The sequence below is a fragment of the Cryptomeria japonica genome, chromosome 8 (genome assembly GCF_030272615.1).
Source record: "Cryptomeria japonica chromosome 8, Sugi_1.0, whole genome shotgun sequence".
Classification (NCBI taxonomy): domain Eukaryota; kingdom Viridiplantae; phylum Streptophyta; class Pinopsida; order Cupressales; family Cupressaceae; genus Cryptomeria; species Cryptomeria japonica.
Window position 1 is genome coordinate 10,210,407 of NC_081412.1, and position 20,294 is coordinate 10,230,700.

At 36.7% G+C, this 20,294-nt stretch overlaps 1 protein-coding gene across 2 annotated transcripts; it reads left to right on the forward strand.

Annotated features, from left to right (window-relative positions):
* Positions 1-15,151: 15,151 nt before the first annotated feature.
* Positions 15,152-17,062, forward strand: LOC131054974 (leucine-rich repeat extensin-like protein 5). Of its 2 annotated transcripts, XM_057989578.2 has the most exons (2): positions 15,152-15,254; positions 15,544-17,062. In XM_057989578.2, exon 2 carries the CDS (start codon positions 15,573-15,575, stop codon positions 16,758-16,760), a length of 1,188 nt encoding a protein of 395 aa, XP_057845561.2. In that variant the 5' UTR covers positions 15,152-15,254; positions 15,544-15,572; the 3' UTR covers positions 16,761-17,062. The 2 variants fall into 2 exon arrangements, with proteins under 2 accessions (XP_057845561.2, XP_057845560.2); XM_057989577.2 differs by lacking the exon at positions 15,152-15,254 and having other exon boundaries at positions 15,429-17,062.
* Positions 17,063-20,294: the final 3,232 nt, after the last annotated feature.

The window sequence follows — 20,294 nt, forward strand, 5'->3', positions numbered from 1 at the left end:
CACATTTTTGAGGCTCGATCAGTGCAAGGTAACATTTTTTGTATATGAAGTAGTTTCAATTAGCCATTTTGTGTATAAGTAGAGAAGAGAGGTCGACATCTTTGTTTATTTGCCTAAAAACAATGAAAGAGGTCCTAATCAAGGAACACACACGTCCAAGAAAGGAGAGAATTTGGATTCAGGGCAATTCTATGCAAGAAAGGATATCAAGTTATAAAAGATAAAAATCAACAAAGTGGATCCTTAAAAAAGAGGAACAATTGACAACTATTATTCTTGCTCCACAATGTAGAGACAAGAAGAACTAGGCTATTACGTTGCCTCCCAAGTATGATTGCACATGAAATTGTAGTACCATGAATGACAATGAGCCCCTAATAGGTAATTAAGCTACCAATGTCATATAGCAAGATAAAAACATAATAGGTTATAAATGTCATTTAGAAGGGATATGATGAGTGTATAACTCATTATCACCTATTATTTAAATGTTACTAGAACTACAATAAGTTGTTGAATTTTAATCTCCAAATCATGACATTCATTACTGGAATAGTTGATGATTCTTGAAAAAAGGATTGTCCTAATTTTGTTTATGGTTTTTTCTTCAATTTTTCAAGGGGAGAGTAATAAAGTTGGCTTTAAGAAACCTATACAAAATTATCTCTTGTTGTGATATTAAAAGTTGTTGGAAAAGTCATAGATATATTAGACAATGGGGGAGGGGATGTCAACAAAGGAGGAGGATAGAAACCTAAATCGGTGTATATCACTTAACAAACCACCTGATACTTAATCGACACGTCTATCATATGCAAGACAACCGATACTAATCGGTATGTATTAGTTAAGCCCGATAACAATCAATGTTCACAGTTAATATATTAACTGATATTAATCGGAGTGCATTGGTGCTCGATAACAATCGGTGTTCATAGTTAATATGTTAACCGATATTAATCAGAGTGCATTGGTTTTAATGTAAACCGATACCAATCGGTATTCTGTGCTATGAGATTTACAACCGATGATTATTGGTAGTTAAGCATTGATCAAACTTTGCAAGTATGGTTGAATATATACAAATTTAAGAATGATCATCGATCAAATGAAGGAACAATAGCTTGAAGTCTTCATCATAGTTTATCAATAGGATAGATGATTGAATGAGAGACTTCATTTATCTCTCATTCAATCATTTATCTTACCGAGGCTATCATGCATTAACAGGATAGAGGGACCTTATATCAAATTAAGGAAGGCATGAGAGTGATATATGTATTAGTGTAATTATTATACTTTCTTAATATTTATCCTTAGTTACATTCAGACCAAATTACAAGTTACATTCAATATAGGACCACAAGTTACATCACCCAATTAGGATCAGACCAAATTACAAGTTACATTTATAGGGCCTATCCTATTCGAGCTAGCTACTATTTCAACACATTCTAACACATGTATCTATTTCTATGCAATAATTAGTAGTAGCTACATAGACTAGCATGGTACATAAGTTCTTTTCTAATAGTGCCCTTCATATGCATTTCTTTCAAGATTATTTAGTTGTATCTACCTTCTTAGGTTATGCAAATGGAGATTAGATTAGGTTATGTATCTACTTTCTTGCTCTGTAATTCTCATTGTGTTTAATAAATTTTTATCCCTTTGGTGAAAAAAAAGGAGGTTGATGATAAATATCTATGGGTTAAAAAATCTCATACAGAAGAATAATGAGTTATGTCTTAAGTTTCATCGCATGGTGTTATGTGACATTGGATAAGTTCACTACTGTTAATCATGAAAGATGATGGACTAATCATGGATGGTGCTGAAATTGTTACGACAAACCTAATGGAGCCGTGATTTACTCACAAGGTTGATCAATATGAAATTTCAAGAAGCTTCTCGGGTTCCATAACAATTGCAGCTGTGGTCTACTTCACTCAAATGTCATGAAAACAAAAAGTGTTAAGATAAAAAAAAACCTCTCCCTGCAGGTCCGCTTCGAGGCCGACCCGGATGATCACTATTGGTAAATTCCAATGCCCACCACTTGGGGGTGGGGGGGGAAAGAATGTTGGGTTTGGAATCGGCAATTACCCCCAACAATGCTTCGACAATCAGCTTATTGATATATTATGCTGCTTCCTCTTCCCAAAAAAAACTGGCCGTGGCTGGGGTTTGTCGCTATATTGTTCTTTCTGCGGCCACGAAGTGGGGGGCCTTGAATCCTTGTTCGAGTTCCTTCCGCAGTCGGGTGAAAGATCAAACAAAAACCAATTCCTTCCATGATGCTTTGTTCCAGTTCATGCAGGAAAATTCCACCATAAGATCGAACAAAAATCAGTTAACCGCTTGACCAGTGGTTCCCGCCTAAACAGCTATGACCAGGAACAAGCAATGAGTAGTGGTGGAGGCAAGGCTGGGGGATTCTAGCAAATAGAGGTGGAACTGTGGGTGGGAATACGTTGCTGGGGTGGCAACAAGAGAATGGGAAGAGGCCGCAGAAATGATTTGAAATGTCTTGGTCTTTTTTTTTTTTTTTTAAGTAATGCCTGTTGTCGTCGGAATTTCGACGAACACGGGCACTTTGTTGTTAAAAAAGACAAATGTCGTTGCCAATTCCTTCTTTGCTGCAAACATATATTGAATGATCGTCGGAATTCCGACGAATGCGGGCAATTTTTCAAAAAAAAATCAAATTTGTTCACAATATACCTTCTCCGTCAGAAACTGCCGTCAGAATTTTAGGGCAAATGTATTAGTGCTCTCACTGGCATCCTTGCTCAGTTCAATGATAGGCCTAGGGGAAGGGTTGTCCAAAAGTGTTGCCCATAGGTTTGGCAGGGATAACAACTAGATCGAAATTATTAATTTGATCTTCAATTCTTTTCCTGGTATCCATCATCTTTTTGAATTTTTCAAGCACAATTTGTTGTGCATTCAATTTCCTATTATTAGGAAGTGAGTCTCGGGATTCTTTTCCATTCAAAACCTGTTTAACATTTTTAGGAATGGAATGAAGGGAGGCTTTGGAAGTTGCCTTAACCGCAACATGAAGAGCATCCAACTTTGAGATAATAGTTTCCTTGTTCATAAAGGGAGTATGCCCAGAATTACCCTTACTGACTGGGTCTCTTTTAGGAGGAGTGTCACCTTTACCTTGAGAAATAGAGGGAGGAAAGAAATCTGGTGTTTTCATAGGCCCACCATAGTTAGAAGCATCTCTAACTTTATCACCCAGAATAGGGGTGTTTTTATTAGCTAGGGGAGGGGTTTATTTGCCATTAGAAGCCTTATGCTTGAGGTTAGCCAAGAGTGGGTTGTTTTTCTGAATGTGACCTTCTTTTTTACATAGAAAGCAACCATAAATGCCGCCAAGGTATTCTATTGGGCATATAAATGCCTCCTCTTCCAATTCAAATCTAAGCTCATTCAAAACATCAACACCAGGTTTAATGGAATTATCCATCCTTATCACATTACCAATGGAAGATAGGGCCTTAAGGAGCCAATTCCATAGAATCAGAGGGACATTCTTTACCTTAACCCATGTAGAGCATGATAGGGAGAGGATTTCTTCATGGTTAGCCTTGGGTGTCCACCCTATGGCTCAAAAGCAACCATTACCAATAGACCAAAATTATTTCTTGACAACTTCTTTATGACTTTTTGCCTCTTTAAAGAAGATAATGTATAAACCTTTTTGAATCATTCTACAGAAAGTGAATTGAAACCCTTCATTATCAACCCAAATATTCTGCAACCATCCATTCATATAATTTCTAGACAGCCAGAAAAATGGCAACATCTCTTAACCTAATGCTCTCATCATGCAATAAATCACTCATCTTAGAATTAGGCATAACGGTTAAAACAACATTGGAAGATTCCTTACCTCTTTCTCGATCTCCTGACTGCACTTCACCCGCAACGGATTGCACCGCCAAAAAAAGAGCACCTTTCGGATTGCTATGAGTGTCGATGAGGTCTTGCAAGAAGCTCTTGTCGCGCCCTTCCACCGCCTCTGATGAAGAAAAAAGGTTTGCAATCGAAAGTTCCGTCTCACATAAACTCACTCCCACGCTTGATGGGAGGGAGCAATAAATGCATGGTACACGGGCCAGTGAAGGTTGCTTTCGCCGTAGCTTTTGCTCGTACGAAGTCGGCCTAGGTACAAATTGTAGAGCTTTTTTCTTGATCCCCAATCTTCCTCTTCCCCTATACAATGCAATTTTATAACATTTAATCATAAATTTAAATATTCCTCATTTAGTCATTAAAAAAAAACCTATTTTCACTTTATTCTTTATGTTATATAATCTTATAATTATTAATAGTTATTTTATTAAGATCAATTAAAATTAATATTACATAAATATATTCAAAATAATATATAATCTTAAACTAATAATTAATAATTATATTTAAGATTATTTTTATTATATAATTATAATTATATAGCTTTTATAATTAAATTAGGATTATATTCATAAGAAAAATGTATATTTTTACTATAATGTTTATATTATATTATAATTGTTAATATTTGTATATGGTGAAAATGGATAACAATAATAAGGATATTGAATGGCTAAATGAATTCAACCACAAAACCTTAGCCTAACAACAACAAAGATCCACCATAACATATGAAGATTACCTAAGACAATGCAAATCAAATGAAATCACAAAGATTATACCATCACATGTCCAATAGGGTTTGAATCTCCATTCTTCCTATCTCCATTGATCTTGCTTGATATATTTGCTCTCAGATTTTATGTGCACAAGAGCTCAACAAAGAACGGAATGTGGTTGTAAGTAGGATCGCCTATGTTCAAAAGTGTAGTGTAGTCAAGTAGTCAACGGGGGGTTGAATGCATAGTTGAGTAGAATGATTGATTAGGATGCATAGATTGATTAGAATGATTGATTAGGGTTGATAATGAAGGAAGAATCTCCTTATATAGAAGACACTATATGAAATGGAGGGATAAGATTGAGAGGTGTAAAAGGAGGTCGGCTATGATTAGAGGGTAGGTAAAAGAAATAATAAAATAATGAAAGGGGTAGGTAATGTATGAATTAAGAGATGAATGACATGTGTCATGGGTAGAAAAGGTTAATGAATTAATTAAATAAATAAAGATTTATTTAATTAATAGAAGAAGTGGGATAATTAAATAAATAAGATATTTATTTAATTTAAGAAAAAGATAATTTAAATAAATAAATGTATTTATTCAAATGAGAAATAAGGCTAGAAGAGGATAAATGAATTAATTAAATAAATAAAGATTTATTTAATTAATAGAAGAATTAAGCTTAGATAATTAAATAAATAAAATATTTATTTAATTAGACTGGACAATTTTGGGTGTCTACATTTTGCCCCTCTTTGAGACAATGCAGCTTGTCGCATTGTTTCAAAGAAGATAAGATGAACTGATACAGAGTTGCCCCAAGATGGGAATGATATGCCCCCTCGAGAGATTGGATGAAAATGTGTGAAAAGACCACAAACAATCTCTCGATAAGAAAGAAAGGCTAGAATGGACTGACCAGATAAAGTGACAAAGTCACAGGATAACGAAGACTGACATAGGAGACTAGGGCTAGGGTAGTCTATAAGATAGACCACGAGGGAAAAACATCCTCATTATCATCCACACATCCAAGAAATCAGAGTACAGAGAGAGAATTGAGCAACAATAGTCAGCAGCGATGGCATTGGTGCATAGATTCGACCGTGTTCGCCGATATTAGAGGCCAACAGATGCAGGAGAGCCGTTGAGTACCACAAAACCTCCTTGTACTTTGATGCATTTATTGTTGTCATTAATGCATGCTAGGTAGAGTAATAAATGCGCTTAGAATAGGGTCCAAAAAAATGTCAAAAACGTGTAGGCGCGTCTGCGTTGGTGCTAGACACGTTTATGCGGTCTAAAAGAGCGTTTATGTCATGAAAGCATGTTTGTGTCCAAAAATGTGAATTTGTGTCTTCTAGGTCAAATCGACAGTTCTGTGATGAACATACGTTGTCGATTGGATAAGCTACTGAGAGGATACACTCAAGCAGGTCCTCTAGGGAAGACTAGGATAACAAATAGGGCTAGGATTGATAATTCTGTGACAGAACATACGTTGCCAATTAGGAAACTTCTCAAGAGGATTCACTCAAGCATAGGCCCTAGGATAAGATAGATCAAGGCACTTTGTGATGAACAGTGAGTACCAAGATATAGTACTTTGTGATGAATAGGGAGTATTAAAATATGAGCAGCACTTTGTGATGAACAAGGAGTGCAAATATGAACAACACTTTGTGATAAACAGGGAGTGCAAACACGTAGTACTTTGTGATGAACAGGGAGTACCACTAGGATAGAAGCAACACTTTGTGATGAACAGTGAGTGTCACTAGGACTAAGATGATTGATTTGTGTGACTGCAGGAGTATTTGCCTATGCTGGAGTCACGAGAGAGATTCCCATCGACTCAGAGGTTGTGACCTGAGTTGATAGCCGAGGACCAAGCTGCGATTGAGGCTATGGGATTGAGACATATTCTGTATGTGCCTGAGTTTTGGGCGAACATGGGATTGCTGACTGCACTGGCATAGAGGTGGCACTCCACGACTTGCACTTTTCATTTGCCGATGGGGGAGATGACAGTCACCCTGGAGGATGTATACAGGATTCTGCGGATACCAATCGATGGGGAGCTGATTTGGTACGATCGAGATGGAGACATGGATGCCTTTAGACAAGTGTTCTAGGATCCGGTATTGGAGATGAGGGCTGGACATGTGGCATGGGATACCATGACATGGATAGGATTAGCACTACCAACAGTGTTGGCAGGAGTTATCAGTGGGTTCCTCTATCCGGATAGGGCGACACGAGGGGTGGCTGCAGAGGACACAGGGGCCAGGAGAGATGATCTTGGGGTGGGTCCTTCTAGGTCTCAAACTTCGTCGAGGCTAGCTGACTCTGAGGGAGGGAATTCATCATAGCCGTAGAGGGCTCCCTATGTATCAGTATTGTACCATTTTTGTATGATGACGTAGACACCTGCGGGTGATTGTAGCCATATAATTTTGACATCATTGTATCATGACACTTTATATATATATATGAGATGATTCATCTTTGCGACAGCTATATGCATGTGTACCTATGTGATGAGATTTTCTTATGTGATGCTTATGATATGGATGCAAATATGTATATGATGTAATGCAATATATTTTTTTTTTGTTCTTTTATGTTTTATATGTGTATGCATGATGCAAATGTGGATGTATGTAATGCAGATGAATATGATAATGCAAATGTAAATTGTGCTAACAAGTGTTGTGTGCAGGATGCGATGCAGTTGTAATATCTATATGTATGTATGAATGCATATATGTGGTAATGCAGGTGCAACTACATGAGATGCAAATGTTTTTGGTGTGTCATTATACTCAGTCATGTGATAGTAGGTTACGTGGACTCAAGAAGGACGATGGAAGTCAATCAAGAAAGGGGGATGGAAGACAGAAGATATGAAAGTGAAAGAGCTTCTTGTGCGTTATCATCATTGAGCTTTATTATGGCAAGTAGGTTATGACAATCGAGGCATATGTTCGACCCAAAAAGTCATTGTACCTGTTTGCATGGAGATAAGATAGTCACAAACAAGGAATGCCCCAGTTCATACTAGACTCATAGTGTCCTCATATCCTTGGACAAGTCATAGCATTACTAGGAGACAATCCATAGACAACAAATAAAAATAGGTGACGATACCCCATCCTCGCCTTTCTAGTCAAAGACATCCTGGAGATAGAATTTCTAGTCAGAGACATCCTGAAAAAGCTAAAAGACATGTCACCAGAAAGATAAAATCAAAAGAAAACCAAGACTCGACACCAACATCCACTGTAGCCCTCAAGTTTAGTGTCTCTTGCCACTTGTATAAGTCTTATTTGATTGTGGTCACAATGTTTACTTTCACAAAAAGGATAGATAGCACTGAACCATATGTTGTCTGAGTCTATTGAAATATTTGAATTGTTGAAGCCCATTTTTGCTGTTGTGTCTCATCTGAAACTGACTGAATCCATGAAACTGATACTTTATTGTGGAGAAGATGAAACTTTATTGCGGACTGGCGATGCAGATGTTGCTTTATTGTGAATTGTGCGCGGATAGACTGAAGGAAGCTGGAAGAAACTGTACTCCTCAAAACATGTGATGTTCTCAGTTCCACACCCATCACTAGACGTAGGATTTGCCTTAGCCACATATAGGATTTGATTTATTATGGATGGAAAGGGAGGCAAAGGATTATTATGAATGGTGAACCAATCTTGGGTAGATCAATAACAAGCCATGATGGGAATGTGTAAGTTTATTATGGATGAATTGGTCGTGAGTGTGTGCAAAGTGAAGTGATGAAAGAGAATCCTGAAAGAGGGAGGAGCAATGTCTCTACACATGGCGCTGGTGACCTAGTTTTCACCATGGTACTTGCCTAAGGTGCCACCGAAGTGGTTTTCACCGTTGGACGAAATTATTTCTTTGTACTTTTTTTGATTTTTCAATGTTTTTTGTGTCACAAGGCGCCTGTTTGCTAGGTTTTCACCAAGTAACGATTTTTTTGTTTTATAATTTTTTTTGTATTTTTGAATTTTTTGAATTTTTTTGTATTTTTTGAATTAGGATACTCTGAAGAGCTATGTGTAAAACCTGCAAAGGTGCATGCTGTTGATAGGATCCTCCAAAGGTTCATCTTCTGTAGTTGAGAGCTGATATGCCCCAGATCCATATGCTGTTGTAATGATGTAAGGACCAAGCCAGTTTGGTTCGAACTTGCCCTTCTTCTCTCCGTCTTGCTGATTTTTAGGATGTTCTTTGAGAACTAAGTCACCCACCTCGAATGTGTGAGGCTTTACCTTATGATTTTAGTTACAATGTTCCTTGACTAAATTATGTGTATCTCGAGTGAGTGTCTTCCTTGATGAAGAAACTGAGATAGAATTACTAGTGTGTGGACTACACAGGCCCGTATGCGTGTCACCTGAAGAAGTTTGGGCATCCCTGATAACAAAGTCCTTCAAGGAAGCTCCATTAAAGGTCCATGATGTATCAACAAAAGGGGATGGATGTGTGGAACAAGTAGATGAGTGATGAAGGCTTATGATTGCGAAAAGAAGTGAAAGTAGGATAGCATGATGGAGACTTAGGATCAACAAGTATTCGTTTTGACTTGAAATTGCAGAACTTTTGCCCCCAGTTATTTTGATATTAGGAGAGATCAACTCTTTCTCTTTTTCTTTCATAGAATTTTTATCCTTGACTTTGATCTTTGCAGAGTCCAATAGCTTTTGATTTTGATTTGAAGTAAAGGACTTTTCTTTATTTTTGACTTTTAGATTTTTCTTTTCGTAGCTTGATTTTTGATCCCCAATAAGTGAGGGCTTTTGTAATTCTTGTTGATCCAAGTCTGGAAGTGGACTAGAAATGGAATGAGTGGTTGAAACGGTAAAGCTATGTGAGTTCTCAAGAGGGCTGGCAATATGCTCAATAGATTCTTCGCTAGAACCACTCTTAGGACTATTGATATCAAGAGATGCTTGCACCGCTAGAGGAGATTTGCATTTAGACTTACTAGCCACAACACTAGGTGGTTCACACCCAATTCCTTGATATTGCAAATTATTTGTAGATTGTTCATGTTGACTGAATGTGTTAGGAGATAGTGGGAGTTGCTTAACATGAAAGATATACTCACCACATCCCATGTCTTTAAAATTGAACTTTTCTTCGAGCTTTGCTTGTTTTGATGTAGAAGGCTTCAAGGATTCTGGATCCACATATGCCGATGAAGGAATAGCCTCTCGATTGACTGGAATTGTTATTTCTGATCTATGTCGGATATTGTTGCAATATATGAATGGGTTAGGATCAGCTTTGATGGTCACTTCAACTCCATTGTGTGGGAACTTGATACATTGATGATATGTAGATGGGACTGCGCTCATCTCATGAATCCATGGACGTCCCAAGAGTATGTTGTATGTGAGATCTAGATCAAGGACTTGACAAACCACATCCTTCGTAATTGGCCCTACTCTGAGAGGTAATGTGATTGTGCCTTTAGATGAACGTTCTTCATCATCATATGCCTTGACGGTAATTTTGTTTGTAGAATTCACAACTTTATTAGAATATCCCAATTGTTTAATAGTGCTCAATGTACAAATGTTTAGACCTGCTCCTCCATCTATCAGGACTCGTTTGATTCTATGTTTGTGTGTGAAGGCTTCAATGTGTAAAGGTGCATTATGTGGCTGACTTACGGAGGCGTCATCGGCTTCTGTGAATGTAAGGGAGTGTGGAATGGAAAGGTATCCCACCATGGCTTGAAATTGGTCCACGTTCAGATCAGTAGGGATGGAAGTGTCTCTCAAGATTTTGTCACGAATGGATTTATGTGTGGGGGATATGCGCAAGAGTTCAAGTATGGAGATGAGCGTGGGTGTCTTCCCTAACTGTTCTACAACGTCATACTCAGGTTTGGTTGATGAGGAAGCGGTGTTTTTAGCTGGAGCACCTTGCAAAGTGAATTTACCTCGGCGGGTTGTAACATGACATTCAGAGGTAGGTTCGGAAGAAGATCCAATGCCTTTTAAGACAATCTTGGGTCTCTGGGTAGAATTCTCAGGGGTTTTGTCCTTGATGATAATGGTAGAGACATAATTGTCCATCGAGATGTGGTTGATAGTTGAATCATAGTTATAAGATGCTCTAGTATAGTTGGTTTGGTCATCTGTGGCTTTAGATTTTCCCTTGTCATGCTTCGGGAATGGTTCTTTAAACATCTCATGTTCTTGATTGGATGAGTGCCCTTCAATCTCAATGTCACCCCTATCAATGAGATCTTGTATGATGTTCTTCAGTCGATGGCAATTTCCTGTCTTATGACCCTTGCTCTTATGAAATTCACAATATTCATCATCATTCCACCAATTTGGTTTAACCTTTGGTTCATATGGAGGAAAATCTAGAATAGTGATTACCTTGTTTGCCACTAGCTTTTTGAAAACTGACTCAAGTGGTTCTCCCAATGAAGTGTACTTCCTTCATGATTTAGAAGTTGTTTGAGTATTCACCTGATTTGATCTAGAAAAAATGAATTTGGGTCGCACTGTATTGGCATCAACAACACCATCATTGATTGTGTTCTTGTTTTTATTCCAAAATCTTGGCTTGTCTTTTCCTTTAAAGTCATCTTTGTTTTCCTTGAATATCTTAATGATTCCTTGTTCAATTAGGACCTTTTCTGTCACTAAGCCTTTTTCAATGACGTCCTTGAAGGTGGACAAACAAGCTTTCCTTAGATCATAGCCAATCTCTTTGTTAACATTTTGGGTGAACATTTCTACCATTTGTTTTTGTGGAATTTCACAAGAGCATCTGCTAGCTAGATTCCTCCATCTTTGTAAAAATGATGCAAAAGACTCTCCCTCTTTTTGCTTGGTGTTGCACAAAGTAGTGACTGATATGTCTATCTCTATATTGTAGGAGAAATGTTGAATAAATGCCTCTGCTAAGTCACCCCATGACTTAATTCTAGGTGGAAGTTGGGAGAACCATTCCATAGCTTGATCGCCTAGGCTCTGTGGGAATAATCTCATCAAATATGTCTCTTCTGCTGCTATCTCAATGCAAGCTGTGAAAAACTGTCTTATGTGTGCCTTAGGATCCCCTTTTCCTCTATACTTATCAAACTTAGGCGTCACAAAGTGTGGAGGAAATGGAGGCATTGGAATGCTCTTGTCAAATGGATAAGGACATATGTCTCTCATTGTGTATGTTGGCTTCGATGTATTTATGTCCTCCATTTTCTTTTGTAAGTCCCTGATTTGTTGCTCCAAATTGTTCTTAGGTGGAGATCGACTTCTTGGACCATACCCTATGCTTGAGGCACCAATTGGAGGAGGAGCATGTTGCATATATGGATGATATTGATCATACACATGTTCATATGGAGGAGGTCTATAGTGATGCTGCATATATGGACCACTTGGTATAGATTCATGTTGAGGAACGAAATATCTATTTTGTCCATGTATACCATACTCTACAAGCATGTCATGTTCTAATGTGTTGCCCCCAAATTTGACTCGGGGTTTCCTTGTGTCCAAATTTTGAGCATGCCTTTGAATATCCAATTGCTTTGGTGGTTGATCCTTAGCATTGATATGTGATTGAGCATATTTCTCTGCATAAGACTTCCATAATGGTCTGCGAAGGTGAGTATCATATGCTTGACCATGTGTATGTGGGACCTCTGGTTTTTGAAACAAAGATGATGGTGATTCAGGCACAAGATGTGGTCTTCTATTGCCTCCACTATTAGGCCTCCTTCGATCCATGTTGGAGTGAGGTTGTTGCAAAGGTCGATTTTCCATTATTTGAGACATGTCAAAATCATGAGGTATCTTGGCTCCACTTTGTGCCATCACTTGTAGAAAGTATTGTCTATCTCTCCTATTTCCTTATCCCAACACTGGTTACTTGCTATCCTTCCAAACTAAGGCATAATTTGAAATGATTGATGGTATGCTTTGGTCAATTGCATGGTTTGAGAGACAATCTGCTTCTCAATTTTCTTTGTGATAAATGTGTGTGATCAAATATTCTCCAACCTCAATTAGTAAATTACAAATTCCATCAATCCACGTATGTGATTTCCAACTTAGGGTAGGGTTTTCTATCATTACTCTCACGAGATTTAAATAATCCCACTCAATGCCAATGTTTCACAGGTTCTCATTCTTGGACAACTTAAGTCTACCAAGAAGAGTTGCATATATGGCATCATTGTTTATGCCATCAAATTTTTTACTGAACCACCCCAAATCAAATCCCCTTTATCATTTCTGGTAGTGAACAACAATTCAAAATTATAATAATTAAAAATTACAACAAATATTTTTATCACAATACTATAAATGCAAGTGCTCACCATGATGTGGCACTTGTTTAAGAAATTCATATTTCACTCAATTTATTTGATTTATTCCATTTAAGAATATGAAAGAATGAATCAAGGAAGTAAAATACTTACATGACTAGATTAACTTCGGATTTTAAGACAAAAATTAATTAATTGATTGATTGATTGATTTAGAATTGAAATTATGAACTTATGGAGTTGATACAATTAATGAATTGATAAATTAATCAATTAAAAGATTTAAAATTAATTAATGATAGTTAATTAGCTAATGAAATGTGATGATATACTGTAATTATTTTATTAATCAATATGGTAATGTTAGAATGAACTAGTTACGACGAGCTTATCTACATAATTACTAATAGAAGTTGGTGAAGTTCAGGTGTCTACACCATGCAACATTATGAAAGATTGTAGAGTCTAAGGTCAATGACTTGATTAAATACAAATTGATCAATGACTTAATTAATTATAAATTTATCGATGACTTAATTAAAATGATAATCTAAGGTCTCCATATCCAAATTGAAATGTTTATGCTCTTCTGTATGGAATTTCTTGTTGGTATGCACATTTGTCTTTTGTCTTCTCGCAATCATTCTCACCACATGCCTAAACACCTAAAAATGTTCTCACTTCATTAAATAAATATTTTCTTCTATTAATTAAATAAATATTTAAGATTTATTTAAATATTCTAATCCCACCTTTTTCAACTATTAATTAAATAAATATTTGTATTTGTTTAATTAATTCATTATTAAAGTAAACAAATTTCCACAATCCATATTAATATTTATAATTGCTTCTAGTTTTGATTGTGTGCTCTTTTTTTTACATTAACGTTTTGGATCACACTTGTGATCCATCATCGGGATGCTAAGAGAATGCAAAGATATTCTTTCATATCCTTTCATTCTCTTAGCATCCTGATGATGGATCACATTGATATAAAAAAAAGAGCACACAATCAAAACCAGAAGCAAGTATAAAATAATTCATTATTCTCTTCTATCTAATCTTAGCCCTCCAACTTGTTCACATGGATCATAATCTAAATTCATAGTCATGTAACAAGTTTCTCCCCTTCACATGTCTAGCTTAAGCATTATCACTCATTCACTTGAATCTACACCTTTTTCTAAATATAAAAGTCAACCCACCTCTTAATCTAATCCCTTCATTCAAATTAATCTCTTAATCTGATTCACTTTGTTCCACCTTTTAATCTTACCTCGTCATCTCACTTTAACCTCTTAATCCTATTCATTCTCTCTTACCCTCTTAATCATAGCTATTCATCTTTTAACCTTTTAATATAAGCCCTTGATTCTAAAGCTTATCTTGTACATGTGAGGTTGTTTTGTAGATTCTAGGCTTGTGATTGACTATTTAGGAATTTACAATAGGGTTACATTTCAATATACACAAAATTTATCAAGTTTTGTTTTGGATGATTGTTCATAATTATTTTGATATTATTTTTGTTTTGGATGATTGTTCATAATTATTTTGATATTATTTTGTTTAAAATTTATATGACAAACATGTCTAGTTGTGAGTAAATGTACAAACTAATGTAGTTGCATAAACTTTTAGATAAAAAATTGTAAACACCTAAAATTGTTATTTAATTAAATAAATATTTATTATTTATTAATTATTTTACTATAATATTTTTTACTAATTAGATAAATATTTTTATTTATTTAATTAATTCACTAAACCTCTTTTTTGTAGTTTAAATAATATTTATTATTTATTTAATCCAACCCCTCTCTAGATTAAATAAATATTTTATTTATCTAATCTTTCTTATATTAATTAAATAAATATTTTTATTTATTTAATTTTTTAACCTTTTTCTTCTTATCCACATGACAACACGTCTCCCTAAATTACCTACTCTTCAATCTCAGTCCTTCATTTCAATTTAACCTCTTAATTATGCTCATTCTTATATTTTACCTTTCCACCTCTTAATCTCCTCCCTTCATCTTTACCTACCTTTTACCCATATGATCATGGCCATTCTTTTTTTAGCCTCTTAATCTAAGCCCTAGATTCTATTTGAGATTTCTATAAAAGAAGATTCTTCCTTCCATTTTGATAAATAACATCTACAAGGTCAATATCAATCTTAGCATATTCCTTCTTCCTTGAGCTCTTGTACAATACAAGATCATGGAGGATATGAGAATAATGAAGACAAGCCTCTTTTGCATGTGAAGGTATACTTCTATTTGTAGTTTTTCTATTGAATTTTATTGAAGATTTTCAATTTTCATTTTAAAGTCAAACTAGAAAAACTATATATATTAGAAAGTGACCCATGGACCTTTTTTTTCAACATTTATCTATTACATAAAATTTTATATTTTATTCTACAGTTATAATATTTGAGCTGCCTCTTCTGGTTGCAGCTCTCTCTCTGTTCGCGACCAAATTCCGCTTCTTCGAGTTTTTTTTTAGCATATTCTGTTCAGTTCTTTTTCAATTCTTCCTGGAAACATATGGCAGGGACACAGGATCGTTCTTCCTTATCAACCATGAAGATTCAAATGACTTTGATATCCGTCAGTACTATGAGGAATATGAGGAATGTGGACATTTTCCCCAATTCGAAGGTTTATGCCGTGGCGTGGATTGAAGACGGCTCGCGACCTGCGAAGCAAAAAACTAGAGCCAAAGAGTACGGTGTAAACCCTACCTGGAACAAGCTAATGTCTTTCATGGTGGACGAGGAGGCGCTTGGGCAGAACCGCCTCCGCTTAAAACTGGAGCTCAGAATGAAGGAGACAAATGGCAGCAAGAAAGAAGGCAGAATGAAGAAGACAACCAGCGGCAAGAAATTAGGCGACGCGTCCATCCCCATTAAGTTTCTTGGCCAGTTTAAGACCGGCCGCGTAGATTTCAAGAGTTACCGGGTGCGCAATTCCTCTGGGAATATCACAGGGAAGCTCAACCTAACTCTCCAGGTTATAAAGCCGGAGTCGGAGTCAAATGTCAAAGAGAGTGCCCCTCCACAACGCAAGAAAAGGAAAAGTTACAAGGTGCCCCTGATCAAGCCAGAGTCCAAATCAAATGCCAAAGAGAGCGCTGCCCAAAAGCCTAAGAAAAGGAACAAGGTGCCCCTGCCCACCTCTACAGAATTCGCGCTACCCACTATCGACCCCCTGCCCCTGCCGCTTCCGCTTCCGCCTCATCCTCATGTGGGCTATCCCCAATATCCTCTGCAACAGCCTTACCCTCATCAGGGTGGCCCTGGATACACTCCCTCCTCTGGTTACCCTTCATACCCACCAGACTATCATCAGCAGGCTGGTTACCCTCATCAGGGTGGCCCTGGGTATACTCCCTCTGGTTACCCTTCATACCCACCAGACCATCCTCAGGCTGCTTACCCTCCACACCCAATAGATTATCCTCAGCAGGCTGGTTACCCTTACCCTCCCTACCCACCATACATACCACAAGACTATCCTCAGCAGGTTGGTTACCCTTATCCTCCCTACCCACAATACACACCACCAGACTATCCCCAGCAGGCTGGTTACCCTTATCCTTACCCTCCCTGCCCACCATACACACCACAGGCCGCCGCCCCTCCGCCGCCTCCGCCTCTGTCTCATGCGGGCTATCTACAATACCCTACACCCGGTGAACAGTATGCTCCGCAACAGCCTTACCCTCAGCAGGGTGAATTCACTGCCAATTCTGGTTACTCAGGGTGGTAACCCTCTCTACACTGTATACTCTTCCGCTCAGCAACTGATGAACATGACGGTATTACTACATCAAGGGCGGAATTTTGCCGACCTGAAGAACTCGAATTTTGCTGGTTCAGGTTGTGTAGATTTTGGTGCTTCCATTTCGCATAAGATTGTAAAACTGCATAATGGAATTTTGTACTTGATCCTCGCAGATGGCGATATTTTAGGGCCATATTTTAGTGTTTTTAATATTTTCTCATTGGATATAACTACAATATTTGTGGGACCCTGATTTGGGATTCTTCTGAGATTCAATAATTATTTATGTTCAGTGAACTTTTCACTGTGGGTTTTATGATTTTGAAGAATACGCTGTCTTTTTTTATATGTTTATAAATTTCGGTTTCTGCACCAGATTAAAATTAGTGGAAAGGACATTTTGTTGTAGGTAGTCTATGAAAATCTTAGTGGAAGAGCATCAGTAGTTGTCATAGCTAACTTCGCATATCCACAGATCTTAAACGGTACATTGGACTCTGATTATGACAGTTATTGAGAGTCAACATGACAATAAGATAACGATTATTGAAACTATGTTATCTATTGGTGCTCTTCCCCTATTAGACTCGGGTTGGCTTTGAAAATCCTCCGACTATGCTGGTGGTTGAAATCCTTGCCCTATTCTGTTGAATTGGCATTGTTCGGCAGGGAGTCCTCACTCTGCCCTGCTAGGTTAGGGTTAGAATTGGCCTGCTAGGTTAGGGTTCGAATTGGCTTAATTCAGCAGTGACTTATGTCCTATCTTGTTGGGTTATGGTTGGAATTTGTATAGTCTAGCAGGGAGTAATCCCTCATCGTGTAGATTAAGGTTGGGTTGGGGTTTGTGGTTGGTACAGTTTAGTGGGGAGCTCTTAGACTATCTTGTTGCTATGGCATTTGTATAATCAAGGTGGGGAGTTCTTATCCTGCCCTATTACATTGCCAAAATATCTGATATCTCAAATTTTAATAGATTTGTCCTCTCTATTTAATGAATTGAATGCCATAGTTAAACTTTTAACAAATAATTTCAGACAACAATGTATTACATTTGATAAGACTGGGGTCCAGTGGTTTTGTTCTCTATGAAATTTGTATTGTCGATAGTCACCACAGAAGTCCTGTCTAGGGGTGAACGTCCTAACCCCACACACAGATTTTTGGGTGCTGCCTGTGATTAGATATGTCATGGTTGTGCACTCTTGTTTCTCTGCTTACATAATCTGATCTGAAATGGCTTGCCTGCAAAATATCTCCATCTCTTGAAGGGGACTAAATTATTTTCTCCTCACTGAAAAGTGAAACAGACTTTGGATATGCTATTGTTGTAAACGTTAACCTTTTAGCTATGTGTTAGTTCTGAATCTAGATTGTTCTGAATATATAATCTGATGACGAGAGGGTTGATAAGTAACAAACGGATAGCAGCATACAAGAAAGCCATAATCTATGGAGGAAATTCACCTGAGTTTGTTTTCTAAATTGAAGTAAATTTTTCTAGATCTTAGACAAGATGATTTATTAGTCTATTCACAAATTTTCGTTTAGTAATGTTTCTTCAGACATTAACCAATGAGTCTATTGACAGGTGGGTAAAGCAGTTACAGTTAGTGTGACATATAATCAATTTCATTAGTAGCTACAGTAGCATTTAGAGAACTAGGATGCCGAATTCTGAAACTCAATAATTTGAATGAACAGGCATGTAAATCATAAATGGCTCAAATGGTAAAATTTAATCATCAGAGAAGTTTAAAGACATTAAAGTGTAATACTGCATTGCTATTATTCATATATATTTTATACATAAGATAACATTGTGCAATGATGTCAAGCTGACAGAAACTGGTTATAGGCAAAAATATACCCTATGACATGACTGTTCAGGCATTAAAGCCCTCTTCAATATGCATGCATGGCTGTGCTTGTTTTTTCTTTCTGTGAATGGTTGAAAATAAATAAATAACATGTCAAGTGTGCTGGTTTTGTTTAGTTTTTGAAAGAACATGTTGAAACTAAAACAGTATAAATAGTATGGGAGCCAAAATCATTTGGGAAAGAAAGGGTAAAGTATAAGATTTTTTCAGAAAATGAAAAAAAATATTGAAAAATCCAGGGTGGCAGCCCTAGTATGGTCCATTGGGGTTTTAAAATAAATTAAAATACTCATAATTTTTTTTTTGATAAAAATAAAATAAATAATATAATTAAAAGAAAACAATTTAAATAATAAATATTTTTAAAAAATAAAATAATTTATTTTACATAGATGTATGCAAGATTTTATATTAAGGTTTTTTTTTAATTTAAAATTATTATATTATTATTTTATTTTATGTATATTATTTATTTGTGAATTATTTATATTTATCGAGAGTTATTTATCCATTTCAAAATTATTTTATTTTAATTTAAACTTTTTAAATATTATTTCATTTTACAATAGAATTTGTTCCGTAAAATAATTTATTTTGATTTATAATGTTGTAATATTTGTCACTTTTGAAAAAATTAATGTTAATAAAAAACTATAATGTATCTTAACGTATAGATATATAACAAACATTAATTTACAATAAAGTTCATGATGGCTCCCGCTCGTTCCAAATTGAAAGCAACTCCTCTCACTTGCTCTCTTTTGAATGCAACTCCTTGTGCAAGCATTGCTCGCCCAAAAGTGTTCGATGCTCCCAACAACTTGGCAATCCTACAACTCGATAGTTGTGGCCTTGCCCTCAGTGGTGTTGTGGATGTCCTTCTAGGAGATGTTGCTGTGCGTTGTGTTGCTTCTCATTTTGGTGATGCTAGTATTGATGGTGACACTGTTGTGGGTGCTAAGGTCTCACACAAACCTTCCTTTGTTGGTAAGCACAACTTTTCTCGTGTTGCCATATATGTTGCCCACCCCCCAAGGGCTCTCATGTGGTGGTTTGTGGATAGGACATTGTGGATAACATTGGGTTCTACCAATATTGTGGTTTGGTGTGCAAATTTTATGGATTTTGGCCTTTGTTATCGAACCTCTATCGTTGGGCGAGTGACTTTTGGAAGCTTTTGGTAGCTCATAATATTGAGCTCTTTCCTTTTGCTAAAGGCTTTTCCATTGCTTCTTTTACGTCTTTGTCTGATCATGATCTAGTTTTGGGCAAGTTGTGGGCTTGGGGAGCTCTCTCTCTCTCTCTCTCTCTCTCTGTGTGTGTTATGCGTTGGACAACTTTTAACCCTCTTACTAAACCACTCAATGTGTGTCTGGTTTGGGATTGCCTTTCGAATCTTCCCCTTCATTTTTTGGAGTATTTTTTCTATGAAGCTGTTGGTAACTCTATTAGCCACTTCTTGAAGATTGATGATGTCATGTCTTCAATGGGCTTGTTAGAAGCCTCGAAAATCTTCGTGTCAATATCTTTGCCCACATACCTTTGAAGATTTTAATCACCTTTGTGCATCTTCATGTTTAAGTTTTCCACAATGTTGCATTCCTTGTTGGTCATGTCTAACTCATTACATTAGCTTATTATT